Consider the following 23,902-nt stretch of genomic DNA (forward strand, 5'->3'; position numbering starts at 1 on the left):
CTGACAAGGGTGGGCATCTCTCCATGGGTGATGCACCTCTTGTCTGATAAATAGGGGCTGGAGGCAGGATGGGTGATGTCCTGGCCAGGAGGAGCACCTGGGAAAAAGGGACAAGGAGCAGCAGCTGATACATGGAATGTATTTCTGCACTATGGGTGTTGCCTTTTATCTCTCTGCTTGCCAGCTGCCCCCTGCCCCAAGTGCCAATCCCTACAGTGGTTTTGGCAAAATGGTGCAGAAAATGGGGAGAGAGCAGAGAGGAGGATGCTGACTGGGGAATGGTGGCTGCAGGTGGCATCTCCACGTGGCTAGACTTCACACTAGTGGAGGAAGGTGGCTGCTGGCTATCTGTGCTTGCTTGTCTTTTGCTGAGGATCAGAGGGGTGCACAACACTAGTGCGCCTCCTGCGTTGAGGTTTACTTGGTGGTGTAATGGCCAGCTTCCCACCTGGTGATCCCAGGAGCTCTGAACTGAAATCTCAGTCCAAACACATTGTGAAGGACACTGGCATTACCAAAATAACTTGTGCCCAGGGCTGTTGGAAACCTGAGGGAGATGGACAACTAGACGGGCAGTGAGAAAAGGCAAATTTTGTTTGTGCATCTCTGGGTCAGGGGGAGGTTGATTATTGCACCCCCTAATTCACTACATGCTTCCTGCAGCATCCCCCTTGCCCACTGCCCCTGCATGACCCAGTGACCCCGGTAGAGTGACTAGGTCCCCTCCAGTAAACCCGCAGCCACAGCCACCGGAGCAGGTCACAGCTGGATCGCCCACCAACACGGGTAGAGCACTGCTGGCACAGTGGCAGTGGGACACAGAGGGATCTCCATCCCTGGCAGGCATTGGCACTGCCAGCAACATCATGCGCCCTTCCCTTGTAGTGACAGTGGTGGCAAATGTGGGGGACCACAGATCCCCTTGGGGATGTGCTGTGGTAGTCACTTCCCGAGCATGGCTTGTGGGAGAAGGCTGCTTCTCTCTTCCAGCCTAGTTGGAGCACGCTTTGAATTTTATCCAACCTCTGACCCACATCTGATAATAATCAAACCATATTTGTTACAGCAACAAGGCTCGTTAGGAGGCTGGCTCCGCTTGGGATGGGGGGGAGGAGACAGCACTTAGTCAATGCCAATGACCTCATCTCATGTGATGTCATTCAAAGGAAAAACACTGAAGTCACTCACATATGGCTCAGCCTGGGGATTTTCAGCCCATAAAGCTTCAGATTTTCAAAGGCACAATACATGCCCCCCTCTTCTCTCCCCCGCTTACTATAATCCTGAATGATTTTCTGGAGGCCTGGGCTCAGAGAAATAAACTCGTAAGGAGCTGTGTGGAGATGTATTAAGGAGTTCTGCAGGTGGGAAGTGGGGGACGAGTAATTTTCTCCCCCAGCACAAATGCAAAGAAGAAAATACATCACTCCCCACTTGCTTCAGAAGCCTCTAGAGATAGATAGACCCCCACTGAGACCAGGAAAGGCCATTCCTACATGTCCCCTCTTGCTGGAGTTTTGCATGTGAGAAGGCTTTGGCAGAGGATGCATCTCCAGACCATGGTCCTGCTTTGCTGGGACCAGGCAGATAACTCCATCTGACATGGCCATGCATAGGTGTGAGCAGCCCAGTGCCAGAAGCCCCTTTTCCTGACAGCTGTTGGGACCCATTCATTGTCAGCTGTTTGGGACCACTCAGGATGAGCATTCTCCTGGGTGGTGCTCTCAGTGGAGACATTAAGGGGCAAGATGAGCTCGTCATTAGGGACCTGCTGTCTCGTCCCCAGCTCTGCCCTGCACCAAAGAGCCCCGGAGAAGTTATTTAATCTTTTGTGGCTCAGTTTCCCTCATGGCATTGCCCTTCCTGGTGCTGGGGTTCAGAGTTAAACATCACCCAGGGGATACACGTTGGTCCTGCCAGGAGCTGCTGTGGGGAGCGGGTGCAGCCGTGGAGTGCCTTCACGGTACGAGGAGCAGCAGGGAGCCGGGATGGAGTATGGTGCTGCTCCCTTCGTTGTGGGGGTTTGATCGCACACCGCCCTGGCAGGTGCTAAAATGAGGTGTGGGCATGAGCTTCCTCCCACCGCGTTCCCGTCCCCATATTAACTGCGCGGGGCCAAAGCCGGCGTGGTGCAGCGATCCGCGGCCGCTCGCTGCGGGGGGCTTTGGGCAGGCGAGAAAATCGTGGTTGCGCCTTTAAGCGGGGAGCGAAGCATATGTCAGCCCGGCGTTGTGCTGCGTGTCTGTGTGCTGAGTAAGGAATGCGGCCGCATGCCTGACCCGTTAGCTATGAGCGCGGTACGGGCGCGCAGCGAGCGCGGCGGCGGATGGGGCGGCTGCTCCCGGGCTGAGCTCACTCGGGCTGGAGCGGGCGGCGAAAAGGAGGGCGGCCGGGGAAAGGGGGCTACGCCGAGACCCCCTACCCCGCTCGGCTTTTTTTAAATGCTTTTTATTTTTTCAGCTTGAAGGCTGGAGCCAGGGGGAGGCTGGCATTGCTCTGCTGCAGGGGCGCTTTTTTGGTTTTTTTTTAGTATTTTGTTTGCCCGCCAGCTGTTGTTTGGCGACGGTGAGAGGTGCCCCCGCGAGCGGCAGCCCAGCTGCCTGGATGCCCGTGGATGTAATGATTGCTCCCTCCGAGGACCAGTTCTGGACAGACATGCGCGAGGGGCAGATGAAGCTGAAAATAAGGGTGCGGAGGATGAAGGAGAGCAGGGACAAGAGAGGTTTGTCAGCCGGCCCGGCGCCTTTCCTTCCGATGGGGACGGAGCGGGAAGAGGGGGCTGCGCCGCCGGAGCCCTGCTTTGCCCGGGGGCCGGAGATCGCCTTTGCCGAGTGTCCGGCGGGGAGCGGAGCGCGGTGCTGGCGATACAAAGAGCGCAGGCAGCTGGCGAGCGGGGAGATGGAAGCGAGCGGGGAGCGTGCGGAGGGGAGCGGAGCGGAGCGATGGCTGGTCCCCAGCTAGGGGCGATGTGCCTAGCGCTGGCGGAGGCGGCCGGGCTGGGACGGGAGCTGCACGGAGGGGGCAGCTCCTTCAGGCAGGTGAGCGGCTGCCTGCAGCGGGCTGAGGCATCTGCAGCGGCCCCGGCGCTAGGCAGCCCTCCCACCCGGTGCAGGGTCCGGTGAGATTGTCTGGTCGCGGGGGCCGCTCCGGCCTCTCCTGAACCCTTCGCCGTCCAGGCAAGCTTAGCGAGGGCGCGGACGGCGCGGAGAAGGGAAGAAGGAAAGCTGCGAGAGCCGGGAGAATCTGCCGTCAGCATCTCTGCGCCCTCGGGCGCCGGGTTGCGGGGGCGGGGGGGGGGCACCGGGCATAGGAGAGTGTACGGGGCAAGGACGGGCGAGGACGGCGGGGAGAACAAGGGGCCCTCGGCTCAGAGCGCTGCGCTGCTGCCCGCGCCCAGGCAGCTGCCCGCCGGAGCCATTTCGCTTCACCAGAGCTGCTCTGCCTGCCTATCTTGGGTGGTTTCTTTCAGAAAGGGGTTTTGCGGTGTTTCCACCCCCCCAGTGACAGGGCGAAGGGCACGCGGAGGAAGGATATATTAATTGGAGCAGCTTAAAAATATGCCGAGGAGATGACCTAGATTACCGAAGGGTTGAATCAAGCAACTTCCCCTCCATCACCACTTAAAATGGGAGGCTGCTAAAAGTGCTTGACAGGCTTTTGTGGCATGAAGCACATAACCCAGTGATGGTGTCATTAATAATAAGTCACTCCTGGAAATGACACATTTTTCTTTACTTAGAACGAGTAACGCTGGTCCAAAGCAGGCACAGTCACCAGAGGAAAATCAAGCTCAACAGCTCGAGGAGTGTGTCCGTGGTTGTGTAGGCAGAGGGCTTCCTTTCTGCTGCTTTTGCTTTTTTTAAAGATGTTTTCTGTTTCTTTGGGAGAATGGGAGCAGTCTCTGGGACCAGCCTGCAAGGCATGGGGGACTGGCACAGGTTGGGAGGCAGCAGGGCACTGTAGAAGCAGATGGACAGAGGCTGTTTGGGGTGACCGTTGGGGAAACAGGGAGTGCGCATGAATCCATAATAGGGCTGATTCATCGGCTTTCTCATCCCCACTGCTTGGGGAAAAAAAAAAAAAAAGAACAAACCAGCAGTGGGGTGATGAAATTTTGTACCAAATAAGAGGATGGGGACACCCGGGCAAGAGAGTGGAAAAATAGACTGGTTGAAAACTGGACATCTCTCTCCAATGCACTGAGATGGAGCGACATGAAAGAGCATCAGCCAGGAGGGCAAGCTGGGCAGGCTGTGGAGCATCAGGATTTCAGCAGGCTTGTGGGAAGGATGCTCAAGCAAATGGGCTGTGTCCACATCAGGCATTGCTGGGAGGGATGGGCTGAATCAAAGGGGACTACAGTACCCGGGGAAGCAGTGAGGATGGAGGCAGGGGGGAAATTCAGACACGTCCCAGGCAGCAGGAAATGCTGACAAAGCCCCGGAGCTCCCTAGAGCACAGTGAGTAAGGGTGGCAGTAAGCAGTGTTTCATCATGCCACCCGGCTTAGCTGCCGGCACCAACAGGCTCCCACCCAGCACGAGAGTCAGGGAGATGGCATTTTGCAAAGAGGGATTTTCCCAGCGGCTCTGGGGGTTGATGTGCAGCTTGCCAGGCTCCTCCATTTTCTGTCCTTCAATTCAACCTGTGGCAGAGATGCTCAGCCGAGCACTAAGGCTCATTGTCATAAGAAGGCTGAGCATAATGCAGGTGAGGGCTGGGGTTTTGCAGGTCCCTGCAGCTCTTGTCATCTCCTGCTGTACCTCAGTTCAGCAAGGTGCTTTAACATCTGGGGATGGATGGGTCAGAGTGCTGGGAATAGCATGGCCCCCAAGGGGCTGGGCTGATGAAGAGGGGGCATCCGGGCACCACCCTGGCCACCAAGACAACACAGCAGTGAGGGAGCCACGCTGGCATGGCGGCTGCTCCAGCAGCAAGCCGAGGCGCGTGCTCGCTTGCATGCCCCACTGCTCCTTGCCACGTGCCGCCCTGGCAGCAGCTCCCAGCCACCACAGGCATTTTAATGAGAGCTGGGCAGAGCCTGGCCTCTCTACCACTCACACCTTGCTCTGATGGCTGCACTCTGCACATTCATCTCCAGCCCCATGGACTCACCGCCTCCTTCAGAGGCCTCTGAAGAAACCCAACAGCTCTGGCTTTAATGCTGTGCTCTGCTGACTGCAAGAAGCTGTGAAAGGGCTGCCCAGGGCACCTGCCTCATCCCAAAACTGCTCTTCAAGAGAGCCACATGTCTCTTGAATACCCCCAGCCTCATGAGTCTCATAGAAGTTCCCCTAGGGATACTCTGAGCAGCATGTCCTGTTCAGCAGCCACCCCTGTGCATTGCAGGCTCAAAGGTCCCCACCAAGAAACGGGGAAGAGGTGACATGTCACTCTGCTGTGCCATCAGTTTATGGCAGCAAGGAGGAGGGGATCCAGAGCTGGAAATCCTCCCTGGGCCAGCAGCTGCCACACCCCATCCTCACCTCCAGCTCTCACATGGGAAGCTAGGAGGAGACCTGCAGGGGTATTAAAGATGTGTTTTACAGCCCACCCTCATTGCTGCAATAATGAGAGTTAGAGAGCAGCAGACAGAGCTGTTCAGAGACCAGCTCCCCAGGCAGCTGCCAGAGGTTTTGCGGCAGCCTGCAGCCTCACCAATGAGTCTTGCGCCTGTGCTTCGCTGGAGACCCTCTGCCCCGCTAAAGCTCCTGGCAGCTGAGGGGGCTGTTCTGAAGCCTCAGCTCCACGTTACAGCTCCAGCCTGAAAAGATGGCCCCAGTGCAGGGAGGGACACAGGGAACAACAGGGAGCTGGAATATCCATGCTTCACATGTCCCACACCTTCCTTTTATCCTCAGCAGTGTCTGTTATCATTTCATGCAGCTTAATGGATTGTAAATCCCTAAAGCTAAGGCTTACCACCAGAAGGAGAATAATGCCACACCACATCCCTGTCCCTAGCCAGGACTTTGTCACCTTCTATGTCACCTTCTCTGCACCACCACTGCTGCCCAGCCATGGCAGAGAAGGGCACAGTGCAACTCACAGGTGACATATTTTGCCTGCGATGTTGTCAGTGACCCAGCTATGACTAGGATGTCCCCAAAAACCACCTGAAGGTGACAGCCAGGGCAGTGGAAGGTTCCCCAGCTATGTCAGGATCCCAGCTCAGGAGTGCAACATCTCATCCTTACATCTTGTAGTCTCCTTCCATGTCTGTGTTTCTGTTCATTTTGGTTGCAGCTGTCGCAGGGCTGTAGGCAGGCAGGGTGCAAGGCCTGGCAGACGGCCTCCTCCTTGTGCAGTTTGCTGCTGGAGGGGAGGAGTCACACGGCTCCCAACAGTAGCAGCAGTGCAGATACCACAGGAGCCTGCTCAAAGATGCTGCTGGCATCTTCCCCCTGGTCTGATGGACAGGCTCGGGGAGATTCCAAGGCTGTTTGCTTTCCCTCTGCAGCATTTGTTCTCACAATAAATCCAGTTTCACTGGGTGGTTATCATAGCTGGAAAATGCACAGAGGGGAGGGCCTGGCAAAGATAGGGATAGGGGAGAAGTTCTGGTGTTTTCCCCTCACCTCTGTTTGACGGAAGGCTCACGCAGAGCAGGGCTGGGGGCTGGCCCAGAGGGGTTTCTGCAGGACACAGCAAGAGGTGGAAGAGTGGTCAGCACCCTGTGAGTGAAACCTCAGGTGAGGGCTCCATTGTTGCACTCTTCTGGCACTAAGTTGCTGCAACACTCTGTGCCTCGGTGTGATTTTCACTTGCAGAAGGGTGACTTTCACTTCCTAGGCCTCCTAGAACCTGCCTGATGCTGGTTCTTGGCTCCTCTTTCTTCCATTTTCAGCAGTAGCAGTGAAAGCATCCCCACTTCTGTTCTGGTTCCCTTCCCTTCCAGTTCCCACTTCTCTTCCTGGGCACTATCTCTGCCTCAGGTAATTGCAGTAGGCAGGCAGACAGTATTTTTTCCAGAGAATGGTTTTGAGAGCCCTCCATGCTGGAACCATGAGCAGCTCACTGGGCCGTGCCACACAAGGACCAGCTCCTCCCCAGCAAGCCTTCACCAGGGTAGGGGAGCATCCAAAAGAAACCAGAGATCCCCAAACACCCATTCCATGTCAGATACAAATCCTTCCTGAGCTTAATTCCACACATACTAAGAGAAATGGTGCTCCTGGCATGAGCATTGTGAATAAAAGAGGAAAGGCTAGAACTGGTGCTACCCTGGCTCCTCACCTCATTGTGCTCTGCTGCTCTCTCCCAGCAAAACCTGGGGTCCATGGCCTGGGGCATAGAGGGGAGGAAAGCCCAAGTATCAGTTGGAGCGCAGCCAGGGACATTCACTGCCTTTGGGATTGTTTGAAGAGCTGCTTCACTTTCTAAAAATGAAAGGCACGCTGAAGCAGTGGGGTGGGGTGAGCATCGCTTCCATGTTGGGATTGTGTCAAGTATGTGGCCCCATCTCTAGGGTTTCCTCCAAGCCCAGACTGCCTTCAGCAGGTGCAAGTATGGGGGAGATGAGGACAGGAGGGCTGGGAGCATGCCTGGACTCCTGGACACAGGGTTGAGGCTTTTGCTTAGGACAAGTGAGGTGAGCTATGGGGATCATGTCAAGTGCCAGCATCCTCCAGTTTTGGCAGCCTCTGCCCAGGTAGGCTCTGCAGATGAGGGTGCTGCTGCCACTCTACAAACATCCCCGCCTGCTTGACAGACCCCTTAGCTCCTGCCTGGAGTTCCCCAGTCAAGGTTGGCAGAGGATCTGCTGCCAGCTGAGCATGGTGGGAGTAGGCAGTGGGGAGAGAGCAGCATGCCCTGACCTGCTTGAACTATGAGATCACCTTAAAGAGCTATACCAAGCCATCCACTGCCCTGGGCAGCTCCTGATGGATGTGAGTGAGTGCAAGAGGCTGGGCACCTATGGACCAGAGCAGGCACTGATCCCTGGGGCTGCATTTGTGTGTGCCCTGCTCCCCAAAAATGTGCAGTGTTCCTTCAGAAAAATTCCCATGTTTCACACAAGCCCGGGGTTAGATCTGTGACCCACTCAAACTCAAGTGCTACAGGTTGCTCTAGGGGCAGCTGAAGGAAACACTTCCCAGGGGTTTCTGCCCCAGCCTCCCCCAGGCACCAGCACAGGGCAAAGCAGGGAGGTTGCATGTGTCCATGCAGAGCTCTGGCTAGTGATGGACAGTCTTGGCAATGGGGCCAACAGTAACCAGAGCTATGCTGCACCTGTGCTGGGCTTCCTGCTTTTGCTCTGATTTAATGTCCCAGTTGAGAGGCGATGTAATTTCGGAGGGAGCAAGAGAAAAGGAAGTGCTGGAAAAGATAAGATACTTTAACTCTGCCTCTCCTGTTTTGACTGGGTTTTAAAGCTGGGAGGTGTGTTAGCTGCCAGACAAGAAAACAGAGGGGAGGAAAGAGGCTTGTTGAAGGACACCTTTTCCTTAGGCCAGTGGAAGCTGACACCAGGAGGTGCTGAGATGGAGTGAGATGGAGGACCTTGGATGTTCCCAAGTGGTGTGAGCATTATTTTGTGCACTGCTTTGGCTTCTCCATCACCTTCATCTCACAAACATGTCAGATGGGTTGTCTGCAGCACCAGTCATGCCTCTCTAGAGTGTGGGTGCCACACCAGCAGCCAGAAAGGTGCTCCAGGAGGATCAGCAGAAATGTTGCCAAAATGCTGGAGAAGGTAAATTGAGAATATGCCAAGGCTGCCCTGCTTCCGAAGGGGAGAGGGACTGGCTCGTTAAAAGGTCTTGTTTAGCTGTGGAGATGAGCCAGGGATTCTCAGGGTGCTCAGTCCAGAGACTTGGGCTTTCAAAAGGATCTCGTGGGAGCATACTGGTCCCTTTGACAGTCAAAGGCAGTCAAGCCCCCAAGTCCTCTCTGCCCTTTGGGTGATGTCAAGCTGCATCTGCTCATTCGCATGACTGGGAAGACCTCAAGGGAGACTTGAGGCACATATGACTCAAGCTCCTCTCCACTGCATGAAGCTGCCACCCAGATGTCCTCAGCTGGAGGGGAGTGGAACTAGGCCATTGCTAACCAGACCTGGCTCTACCCTGGAGTATAGGATCAGCAAGTGAGAGCAAAGGATCAGTGGTCTTATGCAACTGTGAAGGACATGCAACAGCACCAGGGGTTTTCCAGCTCTCCTTGCTGCCTGCTGTGCAAGCAGGGCAAGGTTTGCAGCCCTGCTCAAGCTTTCAGGACTGGCTCTCAGGCTTTTGACCATGCCAGACAGTGTGACAATACCTCTGGCTGTCACATGCCAGCTACTGCAACCTCAGCTGGGGGTTTTCTTTAAACACTGGGCTTCAAGATGCTCAAGCTGAGTGTGACTGCCCAGCAGCTTGGTGCAATAAACTGCTTGCTGTCACATTAAGCAAGGTCAGAGCATGAAAATCAGCAGTGGCTTGCTAGTACTATTATGCCACCATGGTGTGGCAGAAATCATGGGCTTGGCAGGGTTGGGCAGAAGGGCTGTCTCTCAGAAATCACAATGTGTAAGTGTAGCCAATGCAGCAAGGTTTGGGCTGACCTCCCAGACCCCAGGAGCCTTGCATCTCAATGGGTTTGCTTGTCGTCTTCCTGCCCTGATGGATTTTGGTATCAAAAGGTGACCCTCTTCACAGAATAGTAGGGAGCCAAGAAAAGGACTGTCTCTTCCTGTTATTTGTCTGAATGAAGTTGAGAAGAGCCAGTTTCATTGGCGAGGGTGTGGGATGCCTCACATGTGCATTAATATCCAGCTGCGACAGGGAAAAGTCAGAGCTGGTTCTCCATTCCTTTCTCTGTGTGTGTCTCACGGCCATCACAATCTGTGTGCACTGGTTAGTGCTGGTGGCTTGTTGCTCCTGGAGGCTCTGTTCTCAGGGCTGCAGGGTTATCACCACTTTGTCCCCAGCCCAGGCCTTGGGGTGCCAGGTACTGATGATCTCGGGCTTGCTGCTCCAAGCTCAATGTCCCCATTTTCTCCACAGGAGGCTTTGCCACCTTCTCATCCTGCTTCCCAGGGCTCTGCGAGGGGAAGCCAGCTGCCATCCTGCCGATGAGCATCTCCCAGCCATGCTTGCCTGTGGCCAACATTGGCCCCACGCGCATCCTGCCACATCTGTACCTGGGCTCCCAGAAGGATGTCCTGAACAAGGTACAGCCCTGTTGAGGGGACACGTCTGCCCTGTCCCAATGGGGACCCCAGTCATGCAGAGAGGTGAAGGTATTAAGGATTCCTCTCCTTCCTAGTGGGAAGACCACACAGTGCCCTTTAAAAGATGCCAGAAAGGCTGTGCTGTGATGTCACACTGGGGAAGAAATTATGTTTAAAGGAAAAGTAATGATGAGAAGAAAGAAAGAGGAATTGCAGTTAAAGTGCTGCCAAACATCTGCCTACTGCAGCCATGAGGGAGACAGCCAGGTGTCCTCATCCATGGCAGGCAAGGAGGGAGAGGGATCATGACACCAGACTGGAACTGGAGACAGAAAGGAGGGAGAGAGAAATTATGTACAGGGAGTAGAAGGAAATGAAAGAAAAAAATGACAAGAATGTAAGCCTGGGAGCTGGACTGGCTCCATCAAGCCTGCTGGAAGGGCAGGAACAGGCCCTTCCAGCAGGCTTGATGGAGCCAGTCTGGGTCTGGAACCCTGAAGACCCAGGGCTGAAATCCTGGGGCCAAAATCCTGAGGAGCCAATGCCAGGCAGGGAAAGTGGTTTTCTTCCCTCCCCACTTTCTTGGAGGGTTTTGTTCATGTTTTGGAACTGTGTTTTCTGCCATCCTTGCAATGTGGCCACATGCTGGAGAAGAGAAGCATTGCCCATGCAAGGCCTCACTCTGTTGCCTATAGATAGAGAATCTTCTGGCCGCATTGGTTAATGTAGGGTGCTACCACTGACTCACTCCACCCTGTTGGTGATATGTCTCCTTTCTTCCTCAGCTGATTCTTCCACAGCTTTCAGACAGAGTTTTTGCTAATTTTCTTTTTTGTATTGTCCTATTCTCTCATACTGGGGTTGTTGGGTTTTCCCCTCTGGAACCCCTTTCCAAGTGTATTTGGCCTTGTTCACTTTACTTGGACCAAAGTAAAGTTCTGCTGAGGTTCAAACCTGTGTCATCTAAATTGACACAACCTTTTCAGCAGGTCTCTGCTGTATTATCATCAACTAGGCCAAGGCACTAGGAGACCCACAGGAGAAAATGCTGGGATGGGAAGAGGCAGGGAGTGTTCATGGCAAGACAGACCTTCAGTACATGGTGTGGGCTGAACTCAGCTGATCATTTGATGGCTTTTTTTCCCACCAGGACCTGATGACACAGAATGGGATAAGCTATGTCCTAAATGCCAGCAACTCTTGTCCCAAGCCAGACTTCATCTGTGATAGTCACTTCATGCGCATTCCTGTCAATGACAACTACTGTGAGAAGCTGCTTCCCTGGCTGGACAAGTCCATTGAATTCATCGGTGAGCTTTTCTTTTGGTTGCAGACCCTCCAATTCTCAACCTTCACAATGTGAACTCTTCTGTCCTCCTGGTCTTGCTCGCAGCAACTGTTGTCCCGTCACACAAAGGGGCTGGGGTTTGGGGAGGGAGGCTAGAACCATTTTTCTCACCATCATTGTTCTCTCTGTTTCCTCTGCCATGCTCCAGACAAAGCTAAGGTGTCCAGCTGCCAGGTGATTGTGCACTGTTTGGCTGGGATCTCCCGGTCAGCCACCATTGCCATCGCCTACATCATGAAGACCATGGGTATGTCATCTGATGATGCTTACAGGTGAGTTTTCTCCTGAGGGTACTGGGGGGGTTATACCAGTATGCTTCACTTGAGGGAAGGAAAGCAGGCTAAGCCCAGAAGGAGAGGGTCAGGGCTCCTTGAAGCTCTGTCTTGCCTGTCTAGGTCCCAGTAAAACCAAACCAAACCAAACCTCCCGTCATAAAATGCCTGCAACAAGGAATGGTTAGGAGTGGTAAAAGGGAGTGGGGAGGCAGTCCTAGCTCTAATCCTGGGGCATCTCAAGGCCCCATGGTTCCCCAAGATCCTTTTCTTTAGAGGGTCTGGTCAGAAGGTTCTTGATGATGCCTCTTCTCTCTAAAGTGGCTGAGAGAGTAGGGGTGGCCCACTGAAGGACCAAGCAACAATGGGGCTGTCTGTGGCTCTTGGCAGGTTTGTTAAGGACCGTCGCCCATCCATCTCGCCCAACTTCAACTTCCTGGGCCAGCTCCTGGAGTACGAGAGGAGCCTGAAGCTCCTGAAGGCCCTGAAGTCAAAGGGCGACTGGGGCGAGGGGAATGCCCTGCAGGACGCAGCAGAGGTGGCTGAGAGCAGCCGGCATCCCCTAACACCTACCTCAGAGAAGGCCGAGGATGTGCCAAGGAGCACGGGCTCGGCATCCCCCACCAGTGACCCCGAGCAGCAGGGCGGGACCCCAAAGGTCCTGTCACCCACCACCCTGCAGCAGGGGCTCAATGGCCTGCACCTCTCCTCCGAGCGCATCCAGGATACCAACCGCCTGAAACGCTCCTTCTCCCTGGACATCAAGTCTGCCTATTCCCCCGGTCTGCAGCAGGACCCCCCTGGGCCCCCTGGACCTGGGGAAGCCCCCAAACTCTGCAAGCTGGACAGCCCCTCGGGCTCGGGCAGCCTCAGCCCCTTCTCCCCAGGGGCGGACAGCCCTGACTGGCCCACGGGGCCCGAGCTCCTGCTGGAGGCCAAGGTGAGGCAGCGTCGGAAGCACCGGCACGCAGCGGGCTCACCAGCCCATGGGGTCAGCCTCAACATTGGCGGGACCTGCGCCACGCGCAAGAGCCCCGTCGCCGAGGATGGGCTGCCACCACGGCTCAGCCAGCCACCCACCGCGCCCGGCGCCACCACCGCTGCCTGGAGCGGGGTGCACCTGGAGTCCCCCAGCACTGCCTCAGGCGAGGCTGGCTGGTACTTTGGCAAGGACTCCATCAGCACTGGCGGCAGCGGCGGGGGCCTGTTTCCCAGCGCTGGCCCATACCCGCCGCCATTTGGCTGCGGTGCAGTGGCGGCTGGATGTGAGATCAGACTGAGGGACAAGGCACGGGCCGAGCCACGAGACGGGCGGCACAGCTGGCACGAGGAGGCCAGTGCTGAGAAGCAATTCAAGCGAAGGAGCTGCCAGATGGAATTTGAGGAAACCATGTCCGAAGGCAGGGCTCGGGAAGAGCTGGGCAAAATCAGCAAACAGTCCAGCTTTTCGGGCAGCATGGAGATCATCGAGGTGTCCTGACACTCACCTGGGGTGCTTGGAGACCTGGGACAGGGCTGGGGCGGGGGGATATTTAAGCTGAGGGGAGCGGGAAAGGGAGGCGATGGGGTCGGGGGGTGTATTTATACTTGCGCGTGCATTTTCGGGAGCGCAAGCGCTGAAACCGAAGCAAAGGTGGATGAGTCTTTCCAGAGTCGGGAAACATAGTGGCGGATGCTTAGTGTCCCTCCTGCACTCACCCTGGACCTTTCCCGCCCATCCCCAGGGCGCCCCGGACCTCAGAGACGTGCACTCAAAATTTGGGCCTAAAACTCAAGTGGGAAGAGTTGGGGAAGTGGCAGGGATTGCAATTTTGGCTGTGGTGATGGGGCACAGCACCTGGAGGGGGGACCACAGCTGCCCCTTCCCTGCACCCTGGTGCACTAAGCATGCTCTGCTGTGTTTCTCTGGCTAAGTATACTAAAAATGCTGCACTGGAGCAGCCCTATACATATATAAATATATATTATATATAATATAAAGAAAAAAAAACCCCGAAAACACACACACAAAAGAAAAGGTAAATGGTTTTACTGCAATTTTTATTGAGACGTAAATAATATTTCAGTTTTTTTGTTTTGTTTTTAATTTATTGAAGCTGTTCATTCTGACAATGATTTCCAGACAATGTGGGGCAGTACTTTCAGCTCTATTTTTACTGTGTATGGTATTTAAATCTGAAATACGAGTTTCTAAGCAATATCTGAGGCCTGTGGCTCCTTCTATACTTGATGTCCACAACATAGATTTCCCCCCTTATCTCTGGGCATACCAACAAGGGGACAGGAGACTCTTCTGGGCACTTTTTCTAGAAATGAACAAGTAAACAAGCAAACCATAAAACTTTCTTATGACACAAACTGAGCCAGAAAACTCTTCTGGAAGCTGCTGCCTCTTCTTCCCACCATGGTCTCTGTTTGTTTCTCCTCATCTCCATCCCAGCCATTACCACCATCCCAGCCATCATCCCATCCCAGGCATTTTCCCCATCCTGGCTGTCACCCAATCCCAGTCATACCCCCTCTCCTCCCCTCCTTTCCTTTTGGCTGCCCATCCTTGCTTGGATGTGGAAAGGTGGGAGCCACCTGAAGTGGATGGAAGGCTGCAGGATGTCACCTCCAGCTGCATGGGGAAAGTGTTGGAAGCTGCCACAGCAGAAGGAGGGATGGGAGGCTGGTGGTAGTTGGGATTTCTTGCTGGGAGGTGTCTTGCCTGCCTGCCTCAGCCCTTCAGCTCCCCCTCACCTCAGCTACCTTGCTTGGGAAGTATGGGCACCATTTTCCCTTTGGGGGCGGTGGTTCTTCTGGCTTCCCACATCCTTTGTTTCACATCTGAGAAACTCAGGGGGAGCGTGTTTGCAGGTGCCAGGACTCTCCCAGTCCTCTTGCCCTCCAGGCCAGCTCCCCTCCATCTGGCGGATGATAAGCTGTCCAGACATGAAGCTCTGCAAGCACATGGAGGAGCATAAGTGACTTATTTTTGGAGATGGTTGGCTGCTTCCTCCCATCTGGTGGGAAGCCAAGCTCTTGTCCCCAACCCCGATGTCAGGATTGCTGAGAAGCTGCTTTCTGAAGCTGGAGGCACTTAGCTGCCTCCACTGCAAAGCACATCTCTCCTTGCATCTCTCTTTGCTTTCTCCCTTGTCTCGCACTAGTTTGCAAAGCTGATACCTCAGGGGTCTGTGTTCGTGCATGTCTGTGTCCTGTGTCATTGTTGGAGTGTTGTTTTTTTTTCTTTTCTGGGTCCACATTGTTTCTCTCCCTTTCCCTTTTTCCTCCTCTTGTCATTCATTTCTATCTTTAAATCAAACTACCCGTGACAAAACCAAATGATCTCAGGTTTAAAACTGAACATAAAGCAGAGGCATGAGGAGCTGCAATCACACGAGGAGGGGCTGCTCGCTTCAGCTTGTTGCTTCCTCAACCACCTCTGTGTTTGCAGTTGAGGCAAGTCTCCCTGGAGACTCCTTGCTCTTCTGGCTTCAGTTTTTCTGGTTTTCCATGGAGCTATTTGGTGAGAAGCTGGGGACCCCCACATGATCCTGGGTGGTTCCCCATGGTGTGGAAGGGAGGGATGGGGGTGGATGGAGACCCAGGGACCACCTGCTCTTCTCCCCACATCACTTTTGATGAGAGTAAGAGATCTCATAGTCAGTCCTGAAAAGCCTACCACCACCCATCATTGCCTCCAGCAACCATATCAAACCTGCTCAGTGTTGCCAACCTGAACATTGTTATCATCATGAAGCAGTGATGACACTATTTTCTAAGCTCCCTTTCTAGACTCCAGAAGGCATTTAGGTTCACCCCATGAGCCAGGCAGCTATTTCAGGAGCTCCACTTGCAGCAGGCCGTCCTAAATAGGCATCAATGTCACATCCTGGGAGGGAGAAGAAAAAGGCTTCATCCTTCCTCTGGTGCCTCCTCACTGGGCATAGTGTTAGTGTCACCTGCCTCCTGTCCTAGGAGTGCTTCTGGTCCTCCTTCCCCTTCTGCTGCTCTCAGTGGCAGCATATCTTCCCAAGCATGCCAGTAGTGATTGTCTGCTGATCTCTGCCCTGTAGCACTCATTCCCTGCCCATCCCATAGTCCTCCAGGGTTGGTGCCAGCATGGACTTACTGAGCTCAGGTCAGGCAAGTTGCTGGCAGGACCTAGTGTAGTTTTGAGCAATGGAAAGAGGCTTAAATGACTTCCCAAGGGATGTAATAGAAAGGACGACAGGTGGCCAAAATCAGGTGGGGAGATGAGACAAAGCACTAGCAAGATCCCTTCTAATTCCTCCTGTCAAGTTACACAGTGTGTTGCAAGCACAAAAAAGTAGATGAAGCAAGTCAGGAAGGAGAGGGCACGTGTTGCAGTGCCTGCAAAAAGGCAGTGGTTTGCTTTTTGTCATCTACACTCTGCCATCACCTGGATGCTTCTGAGACATGTTTGAGGTTTTACACACTGTGGACTCCTGTCTCCTCTGAAACCAGAACAAAGATAAGTATATTTTAAGATTAGTAGATCATAGACATTCATGACCTACCTCTGCAGCCTTATTTTGATGTACTTTGCATTCATCCCTCTCCTTTACATTGGGCATGTGCATCAGAAACCCACATACATACAATATTTTGTCTATATCCAGAAGGTAAGCCTTGATGGAGCAGCCCTGCCCAAGTGTCTCCTGCCATCCTGACCCAAAGCCATCAGGGTCACCAAGTGGCTTGCAATTAATTTCTTTTTTTTTAATCAAACTCTGTCTAATGAACCACTTTGTCCATGAGTCACACAGCTGTGAATTGTCATGAGGACAGATGTGCCGAGTGGTAATCCTCCACATCATCTGTCAGCCAAGTCTTTTTTGTGGGCTCTTAAAGCCAGCTGACCCATCCCAGAGCCTCACTGGAACCAAAAATCACCTTTGCATGGCGATCTGATGAGGGTGCATTCATTTGTAAGGACCTACAGAGGCAGAAGTGTGAGTAGAGGAGAGGAAAGGTCTCTTCTTTCAAGGGAGGAACCAACAATGCTGCTGAGTGTCCGACGGCAGTGGCAATGCCTGCGCTTTCCACCACATGAAGGACTGAGCAAATCACAGCTCTCCTTCAGAGTAGGAAAGGACATTTTGCTCCTTTCTCTCCAGCCTCTACCTGTCTGCAGGGCTGAGCCTCCCAGCCACCTCTGTCCCAGCTGAGCAAAGCTGGCAAGAGGGCAGTGATCAGGTTGGCAACACTGAGCCAGAGGCTTGGGTCAGAGCAGGCTCGTCCCTGGCCTCGGCATCAGCGTCTCCAGCCCCTGCTGCTTTCCCAGCCCTTCTCTTTGTCTGCTTGTTTCTTTGGTTGTCCATCCCTGTTACATCTGCCCCTTAGGAGACAGTGCCCCTCAGAAACCCCTCCTGCTGTCCCCTTTCCCCTCCCATTCTTAATACTAATGTTAATAAGCTATCAGTGTTGTCATTGCAATCTATGAATGATAGATTTGAGTATTTATGATTATTATTATTATGATTATTATGGTTATGATTCTGTACTTTTTTGCTTCTTACTCTTTGTATGTTGCTCTTTGTTTCTCTGTTGTGAATAAAAGCAAGACCCCATCTCACCTTCTCTCTGCTCCCCGCAGCCCGTCTGTGGCTGACTCAGCACAGCTCCCGGCTGCCCCAAGCCTCAGGAGGCAAACCCTTGTCACAGGAGCTGGAAGGAGGTGCTTCCTAAGGATATAAAGGCACACAAACCCGGGGCAGATCCATTCTCTTAACTCTTCCCTTCACTTCCTGCAGCTCCTCTCCCCCATACAGGTTTTTGCTCATCTTTGCAAGAGGCAGGAACCCATTGGCATCAACAACAAAGTATTAAATGGCTTTAAGGAGCATTGGCCAGGCATTGAGTTCATGAAATCAGCTCCCCCCAGGTCATGGTCCTCTCACCTTCTTCAGCTGGCTGCAGCTGCAAGCTGCATCTTCACCCACAGGGGCTTCTTGCTCTGGCATCGCAGCTGCTTTGCAAAGCTGTCCTGTTCAGCTGAGCCCAGGACATTGGCTGCTGCTTTAGCCATATGCCCTGGGCTGCCTGGGCTTGAGTGTCCTCCTCATGCTGGTGGTTCCCCTGCCCAGGAGCAGCACAGCCTGAGGAATACACATGGACAGTGCTAGAGCAAGCCCAGTGGCAGAGCCACAGGGAGACATGTGAGTGGCCTCTGGTACCTGGAGGGATTTAGACGGGCTGGGAATAGCTCCCAGCATGGGACTTGGTATGGTCTTTGTCAAACACTGATAAACTGTGGTGTCATGAGCAAAGAGAGACTGGTGCTGGTTTTTTTGCACCCATTGCCTCTGCTCCTTGTACAACCTGGAGCTTTCCAGATGACTGTAAGGTGTAGGAGGAGACATTAGGGGAAGGGAAGAGGACCCCCATCTGCGCCGTGGTACAAAACACTCCCTGTACTGCGCCAGCCCCATGAAGAATCATTTTAATTTGCGGGGTTTAACACTGCCCTTCTCCAATTGGCTTAGCCACGGTTTCTTGTCTTCTCTGTCATGACTTTGCTTTGTCATGGGTTGGGATCCTTCTCATCATGCTGTGCTGAACACATTTCCAAGGTTGCTCTGAGACCACACTGGAGAGGAGAGAGCTCAGGTCTCACCCCTCTCTTGGGGGACCCTGGTAGATCTCTGTTGGGGTCCCGGTCCAGCATCACCCTTCCTACCTCACCTGCCTTTGAAGCAGCCATGGACAGGGAGGGAGCAGGCAGTTTCTGACCATGCTAGGACTGACCCTCTTCTCCCTTCCTCATCCCTGTAGGATTAGACCCTTCCTCAGCAAGCACAACAACAGAGAGGGGGTCTGTACCCACCCTGGTGTACCTGGGGACTCCCAAGCATGGAAGAGAGGGTCTGGCCACCAGCCCCACCACACTCCCTTCCTTGCTGTCCATTTGGCCAGCGCCAGCGTCGAACCTGGGGAGACACCGTGCCCCTGCCTCATCTTTATTTATTTATTACCAGAGGCTGTAAACAGCAGTGCTTTTCTACCCTCTACTTTCTTTTCCTTTCTTTTGTATTTTGGAACAACGTGTTGTAATAAATACCCGAGTAGGTGTTTTAACAGCTGGTGTCAGCCTTGTTTTTTGAGGGTCAGACCTTCTCAGGATGGGGCTCTTTGGGAGTTTGGGGAGGGCAATGGACCTTTGGTTGCAATGATGGGGCCTAGAGCTGGTGGAGAGCTAGACAGAGAGGCAGACCTGGACACAGACAGACCTGGATGCACAGCCAGACCTGTGTCTACGTATAGGGCCCAGCAGCTGAAAGCTGCAGCTGGACAAAGCAGAAATAAGGCTCATGGCATAAAAATTAATTGGGGCATTCATGGGCACTCAGACTGCAAACTGCCACTCTAGGGGCTCTGAAGCTGTAGTCAGGTGCCTAAGCATCCCCTTTCTAATGGAAAGGACTATCCCAGTCCTGCTTCAGATGGGGGCACACATGTAGGTAATGATACAGATCGCCAAGCTAAAGAGCACAAAGACATGGAGTGTTTGCATTGAGAGATACTGTTGTTGGTTATTATTATTATTATTATTATTATTATTATTATTATTATTATTATTATTTTGCTTCCCATCTGTGTTCTGCTCCCACCTTGCTCCTGACATAACAGCAACACGCTTGCTGTGCACTACAGCAAAACCCTATAAACATTCCCTGCTCACCCATGGCCAACTGAGGCATGCTGTGCTCAGGGGGCAGCTGGCAGGAGCCAAGCAGCAGCCCCATTTTGACTGGACTGTGCTCAAGTGGAAGCTGATGGAGGCATTTCCCTGCTACCCCTGCAGCAGGTTTTCTTTGGAGGGAGGAGAAGGTGTGAGCAGGCTCCCTGCAGTTCTGGCTTCAGAAAGCCTCAGCATTTATTGACGTGTATGTAGAAGGGACATCCATCCATCCTCACAGCTGCTTTCTACAGGCTGGGCTAAACCCCTGTGTCTTTTATAAATGCATTCCCCTTATCCAGCTGCAAGTGCTGGGTGTTTTGTAAAGCTTCACAAAATTACTGCCATCACCTGCTGTTGGGGTAGAATCTCAGTGTGAAGCTTTAGCCTCCTGTGCATCTGACACCACTAGCAGCTCCAGAGAGACTGTTTGTCCTCCTCTTTCAACCACTTGTTGCCATGTGTGACATGGGAAGACACAACTATTTAATAGAGAAACATGAACACTGTTCCCATCTCCCTCTCAATTTATCTGCCCCTGGCTTAGTTTTTCCAAACTCACTACCCGGGGGAAGAGTAGTGCTGCAGTAGAGTCCCCAGAGTTGATGTCTTGTGTCACTACCTGCACAATCACAATTAAATCCTCTCATGTTTCAGAGAGACATTCCCTCTGGGCCAGGGGACTGGCAGCAGCACCCAGGTGGGAGAAAACCCAGGTGAAGCTGCTCTTAGCTGGGGCTGGGGCTCTAAGTATGTGTAGGCTCTGTTCCCTGGCAGAGGCACCTATGGGTGTGCAGCCAGCACAGCTTCCTCCCCCTGCCCTGGTGCTGAGGCTGCCTCTCCTCTTGTTCCTCGTGGTTTGCATGGCAGAAACCATTACTGCAATGAGAAACCCAGGAATGTCCTTTTTCCAGCTCTCTGGGTTTTATTGACTCAGAGAGGCTGCCAAGCCTATAAATAAATGTTCCTTGAGCTAAATATAGCAGCCACTGAAATAGGCTGCTGGCTATTTATTTAGCTTGTGGCCTCTTTGAAAGCTTGCCAGTCCATACTGCCTTTACCTTCATGCCATCCCACCCGGGGCTGTGGCCACCCACCATGGGGGCATGGCTGAGTCAGCACAGGGAGAAGGGGTCACAAAAAGCCAGCCCCAGCTCTGCAGGGCTGGAGACCAAGGGTGACATGGTCTGGCAGCTGGAGGAGCTTTGGCACCCTGTACCCCTACCCAGAGAGCTGGGGGTTCCCAGGAGGGACATTTGCTAGAGCAGTCGGGCAGGGGCTGAACCAGTCACAAGCCAGTTTCCTCTCCTGTGAGGACTTGGTGTCTTTTTCCAGCACCAGAGCCTGGAAAAGAGAATCTATCATTTCCCCCAGGCTTTCCAGGATTAGGTGGTATGCATTGCTTTTCCACACTTAGCAGGAGCATAAATACTCTTGGTGCACAGAGCTGCTGTGTGTTAAGACACTTAGGACAGCCAGGGGCATTAATTGACCCCCACCCTTGCACCCCTACTTGAGCACCTTAGGACACTGAAACTGGTAAGCTGTGCTGTGGTTCTGACCTGGTCTCTGGCCTCAGCTGCTGGGTGCTCTTCAGGCAGTGCTGCAACCATGTCCCCTCCCAGGTTATCCCACTTCATTGTGTGTCTGGGAGCAGCCTGGGAGATGTCATTTGCCACACTGGTGAGATAAGCCCTTATTAGGGCCCCACGCTCAGAGAGGCTCCATGGGATGCATGTTCCTTCAGAGTACTGTTGGTTGTGCATCAATGCAAGAAGGGATGGGCTTCATCTCTCAAAGACTGATGGAAAACAAGGTGAGTACTGCTCTGTGCTGTAGACACTCTTCTGCATGCTGAGCCTAACAGGAATAGGATGTTGCTTTCCTTGGGCTGTGAGGAATTCACTGCAGCTGTGTGCCAGCCAAGGGAAAAACCCCGTCACTCCCTGGAAAGCCACATTCACTCCTGGAGCAATCCAAGAACATTCATAATGTTTAGCACTTACAGAGGGTTTTGCTAAACATGAGCTAATCCTTACAACACCCATAGGAAGGAGAAAAGTAATTATTGTTATTTGACTTAATTTTTCCTTTTCCATGTACCCCTGCAGATGGGGATCAACTCTATCTAGTCGTGAGAGCTCTGGAAATCAGAGAAGAATCCCACTCATCCCAGCTTGTACAAATAGGAAACCTGGAGCCAGGATGGGGCAGGTTATTTGCCAAAGGCCACACAGGAAGGCAGAATTGGAGCCTCTGTGGAGGGAAGGGGCAGGGAGGAATGGGAATCCTTGCTCCCAGCCCTTCTCCTACACTCCAGACTATAATTCCAAAACTGACGGGGTAATTCTGGTCCCCTTCAGGTCCTCACCTGCAGGATACCCACAGGATGCAGATGCTTTGTATTGCTGCTTACCTTCCTGTCCACAATGTCACTTCACAAGGTGGTTAGAGAGATACCCTGCTCTCCGTGGCAGTAGGTGCTGCCAAGGCTCATGAGCATATTGGTTTGGAGCACTACTGCAGCAAGTCACAAAATTCCCACATGTGACCCCCCCACTTTCTGGAATAACAGCCCCAGACCTGCTGCCATGTGTGGCAGATCCCACCAACCCTCAGCTACTGGGTGAGTGGCTTCCACAGCTGTGGCCAGAGCACCCCAGGGTGGGAAAGGAGCTGATGGGATGGTCATTGGGCTTGTCCCAGCCATGAGGCATTGGAACAAGGCTGGCTTAGAGGGCTGAGATGCTGCTGGGGTCCCTCCAGGGGCACAGAGGGTTTGCATTAGGATGTTCCAGGTGAAAACGTAGACCAAAATGAGGGTCAACTGCTTCCCTGGGTCTTTTGCGGAGAGGAAGGGCAGTTTTAGGGGGTTCCATAAAGCCATCAATTCTCCCTGGTCACACCCCTCAGCTGAAACCCAGGCACTCAGTGTCTGAGTGGAAATATTGTCTGTCGGCAGTACCCAGATGATGTTATTTAGTTTTCCAGGCTTCTGGGCTGAGCCAGCAGCTCAAGCCAGTATGACTGGAGATTCTTTATTTAGAAGGAGCCCAAGTGTAACTGAGTCCAGGTCTTTGCAGCACCCCTCTGCCACCTCCTTTCCCTGCTGATGCAATCCCATCGGCAGCAGGGACATCATGCCTGAGAAGAGGTGGTTCTTGGAACCTCAAACTGGGATGTTTGCCAGGCAGGTGGGAAAGGGAGATGCTGTTAGGGGCAGGTGAGGGTGATGCTTAATATGTGTTATCAGATGTTCCCCAGGCAGAGGAATCTCCAGCTGCCTCTGGGCAATGCACACAGCAGAGGAGCACTTGTCCCTCCAGGTGTCCTTTTATCTCCCTTCAACTCCCTGAGAAATTTCTCCTGAGCTCCCCAGCACAGCAGTGGTCACCCTCCTCATCCTCTCATTTGTCATCTCCAGTCTGGGTTACTGCAGCTGAGCCTCAGGCTGGATTTTGGAGGCTTTCTAGTTGGAAATCAAATGTTTTCCCCCTCTGACACCCCTTAACCTGTCTCCTCTCCCCCAGCAGCATCTCCTGACAAGCGAGTGCTAAGAATAGCCCTGCCTCTGGCTCCAGGCTGGTGCTGTTTGCTCAGTGACTCAGAGCTGGCCAGGCATGCACTTACTCAAAGTGCCCCATTACTCATCTGTCTGCATCGCCCCAAGGATGGGGTTTGTGTCTCTCGTTCGCCTCTCCTTTAAAGATACTTAATTTATGTCTATTCAATAAAGCCACCTTGCACAAGGAGAGGTAGTTTTCCTGCTGTAGATTTACCTCTAAATATGTGTGCCCTGACCCAAAATGCTGCAACCCCTATAGATCACACTGGCAACCCAGCATTGCTCCTTCTCACTGCCTTGCCAGGAAGGAGGTGTGCCGGCAGGAACAGGGCAAATGATAATGCCTCCCAAAATTGCATTTCGAGGCACAAGGGTAACAATGAAAACAAAAATTCTCTCCTGCAGAAACCATCTGTGTTGAGTACCAGTGTGGATCTGACTGTGCCCAGCTGGCCTCTCAGATGCCCACAGCATGATCCAGCTGCTCCTGTCTTGCCCACAGCCCACACTAATTGCAATCCTCCTCCCTCTCCACAGAGTGTGTCACTGCCCAGTGGGAAAAGCACCTCGGCAAGTTAAAAAAGCCTTCAATTTAAAAAAAAGTGGCTTCGTTTCCAAACAACAAAAAGACAGCATCTTCCTCATCTGGTTTGCTCCCCTGAGGCATCCTCTGAGTCACAGCCAGTCCTGCTGGGAACAGAGCTGCATCCTGACCAGTGCACATCTGTGTTTGCAAGGCACTGCCTTGATGGCACTGCCAGGGGAGGACGCAGGAATGATTGCTTGGGATAAGGAAAGCGTGGCATTGGCAGAGGAATTGGTGGAAGTTTGTAGGAATAGCATTTTGTTCTCTTTCTGCTGCTTCAGCCCCATAG

At 53.2% G+C, this 23,902-nt stretch overlaps 1 protein-coding gene across 2 annotated transcripts in view; it reads left to right on the top strand.

The window, feature by feature from the left end:
* Window positions 1-13,285, top strand: part of DUSP8 (dual specificity phosphatase 8) — a 36,001-nt gene extending 22,716 nt beyond the window's left edge. Inside the window, exons 1-5 of one of the 2 annotated variants that reach the window (XM_053979427.1) lie at window positions 2,388-2,722; window positions 9,989-10,155; window positions 11,306-11,465; window positions 11,652-11,775; window positions 12,166-13,285. In XM_053979427.1, the coding sequence (XP_053835402.1) occupies window positions 2,605-2,722; window positions 9,989-10,155; window positions 11,306-11,465; window positions 11,652-11,775; window positions 12,166-13,255 (1,659 nt within the window). In that variant the 5' untranslated portion in view covers window positions 2,388-2,604 and the 3' untranslated portion in view covers window positions 13,256-13,285. Of the gene's footprint in view, window positions 1-2,387; window positions 2,723-9,988; window positions 10,156-11,305; window positions 11,466-11,651; window positions 11,776-12,165 lie in introns of those variants that run through there. The other variant, XM_053979426.1, reaches the window with a different exon arrangement.
* The last annotated feature ends 10,617 nt before the right edge of the window (window positions 13,286-23,902 follow it).

The sequence above is a fragment of the Vidua macroura genome, chromosome 6 (genome assembly GCF_024509145.1).
Source record: "Vidua macroura isolate BioBank_ID:100142 chromosome 6, ASM2450914v1, whole genome shotgun sequence".
Lineage (NCBI taxonomy): Eukaryota > Metazoa > Chordata > Aves > Passeriformes > Viduidae > Vidua > Vidua macroura.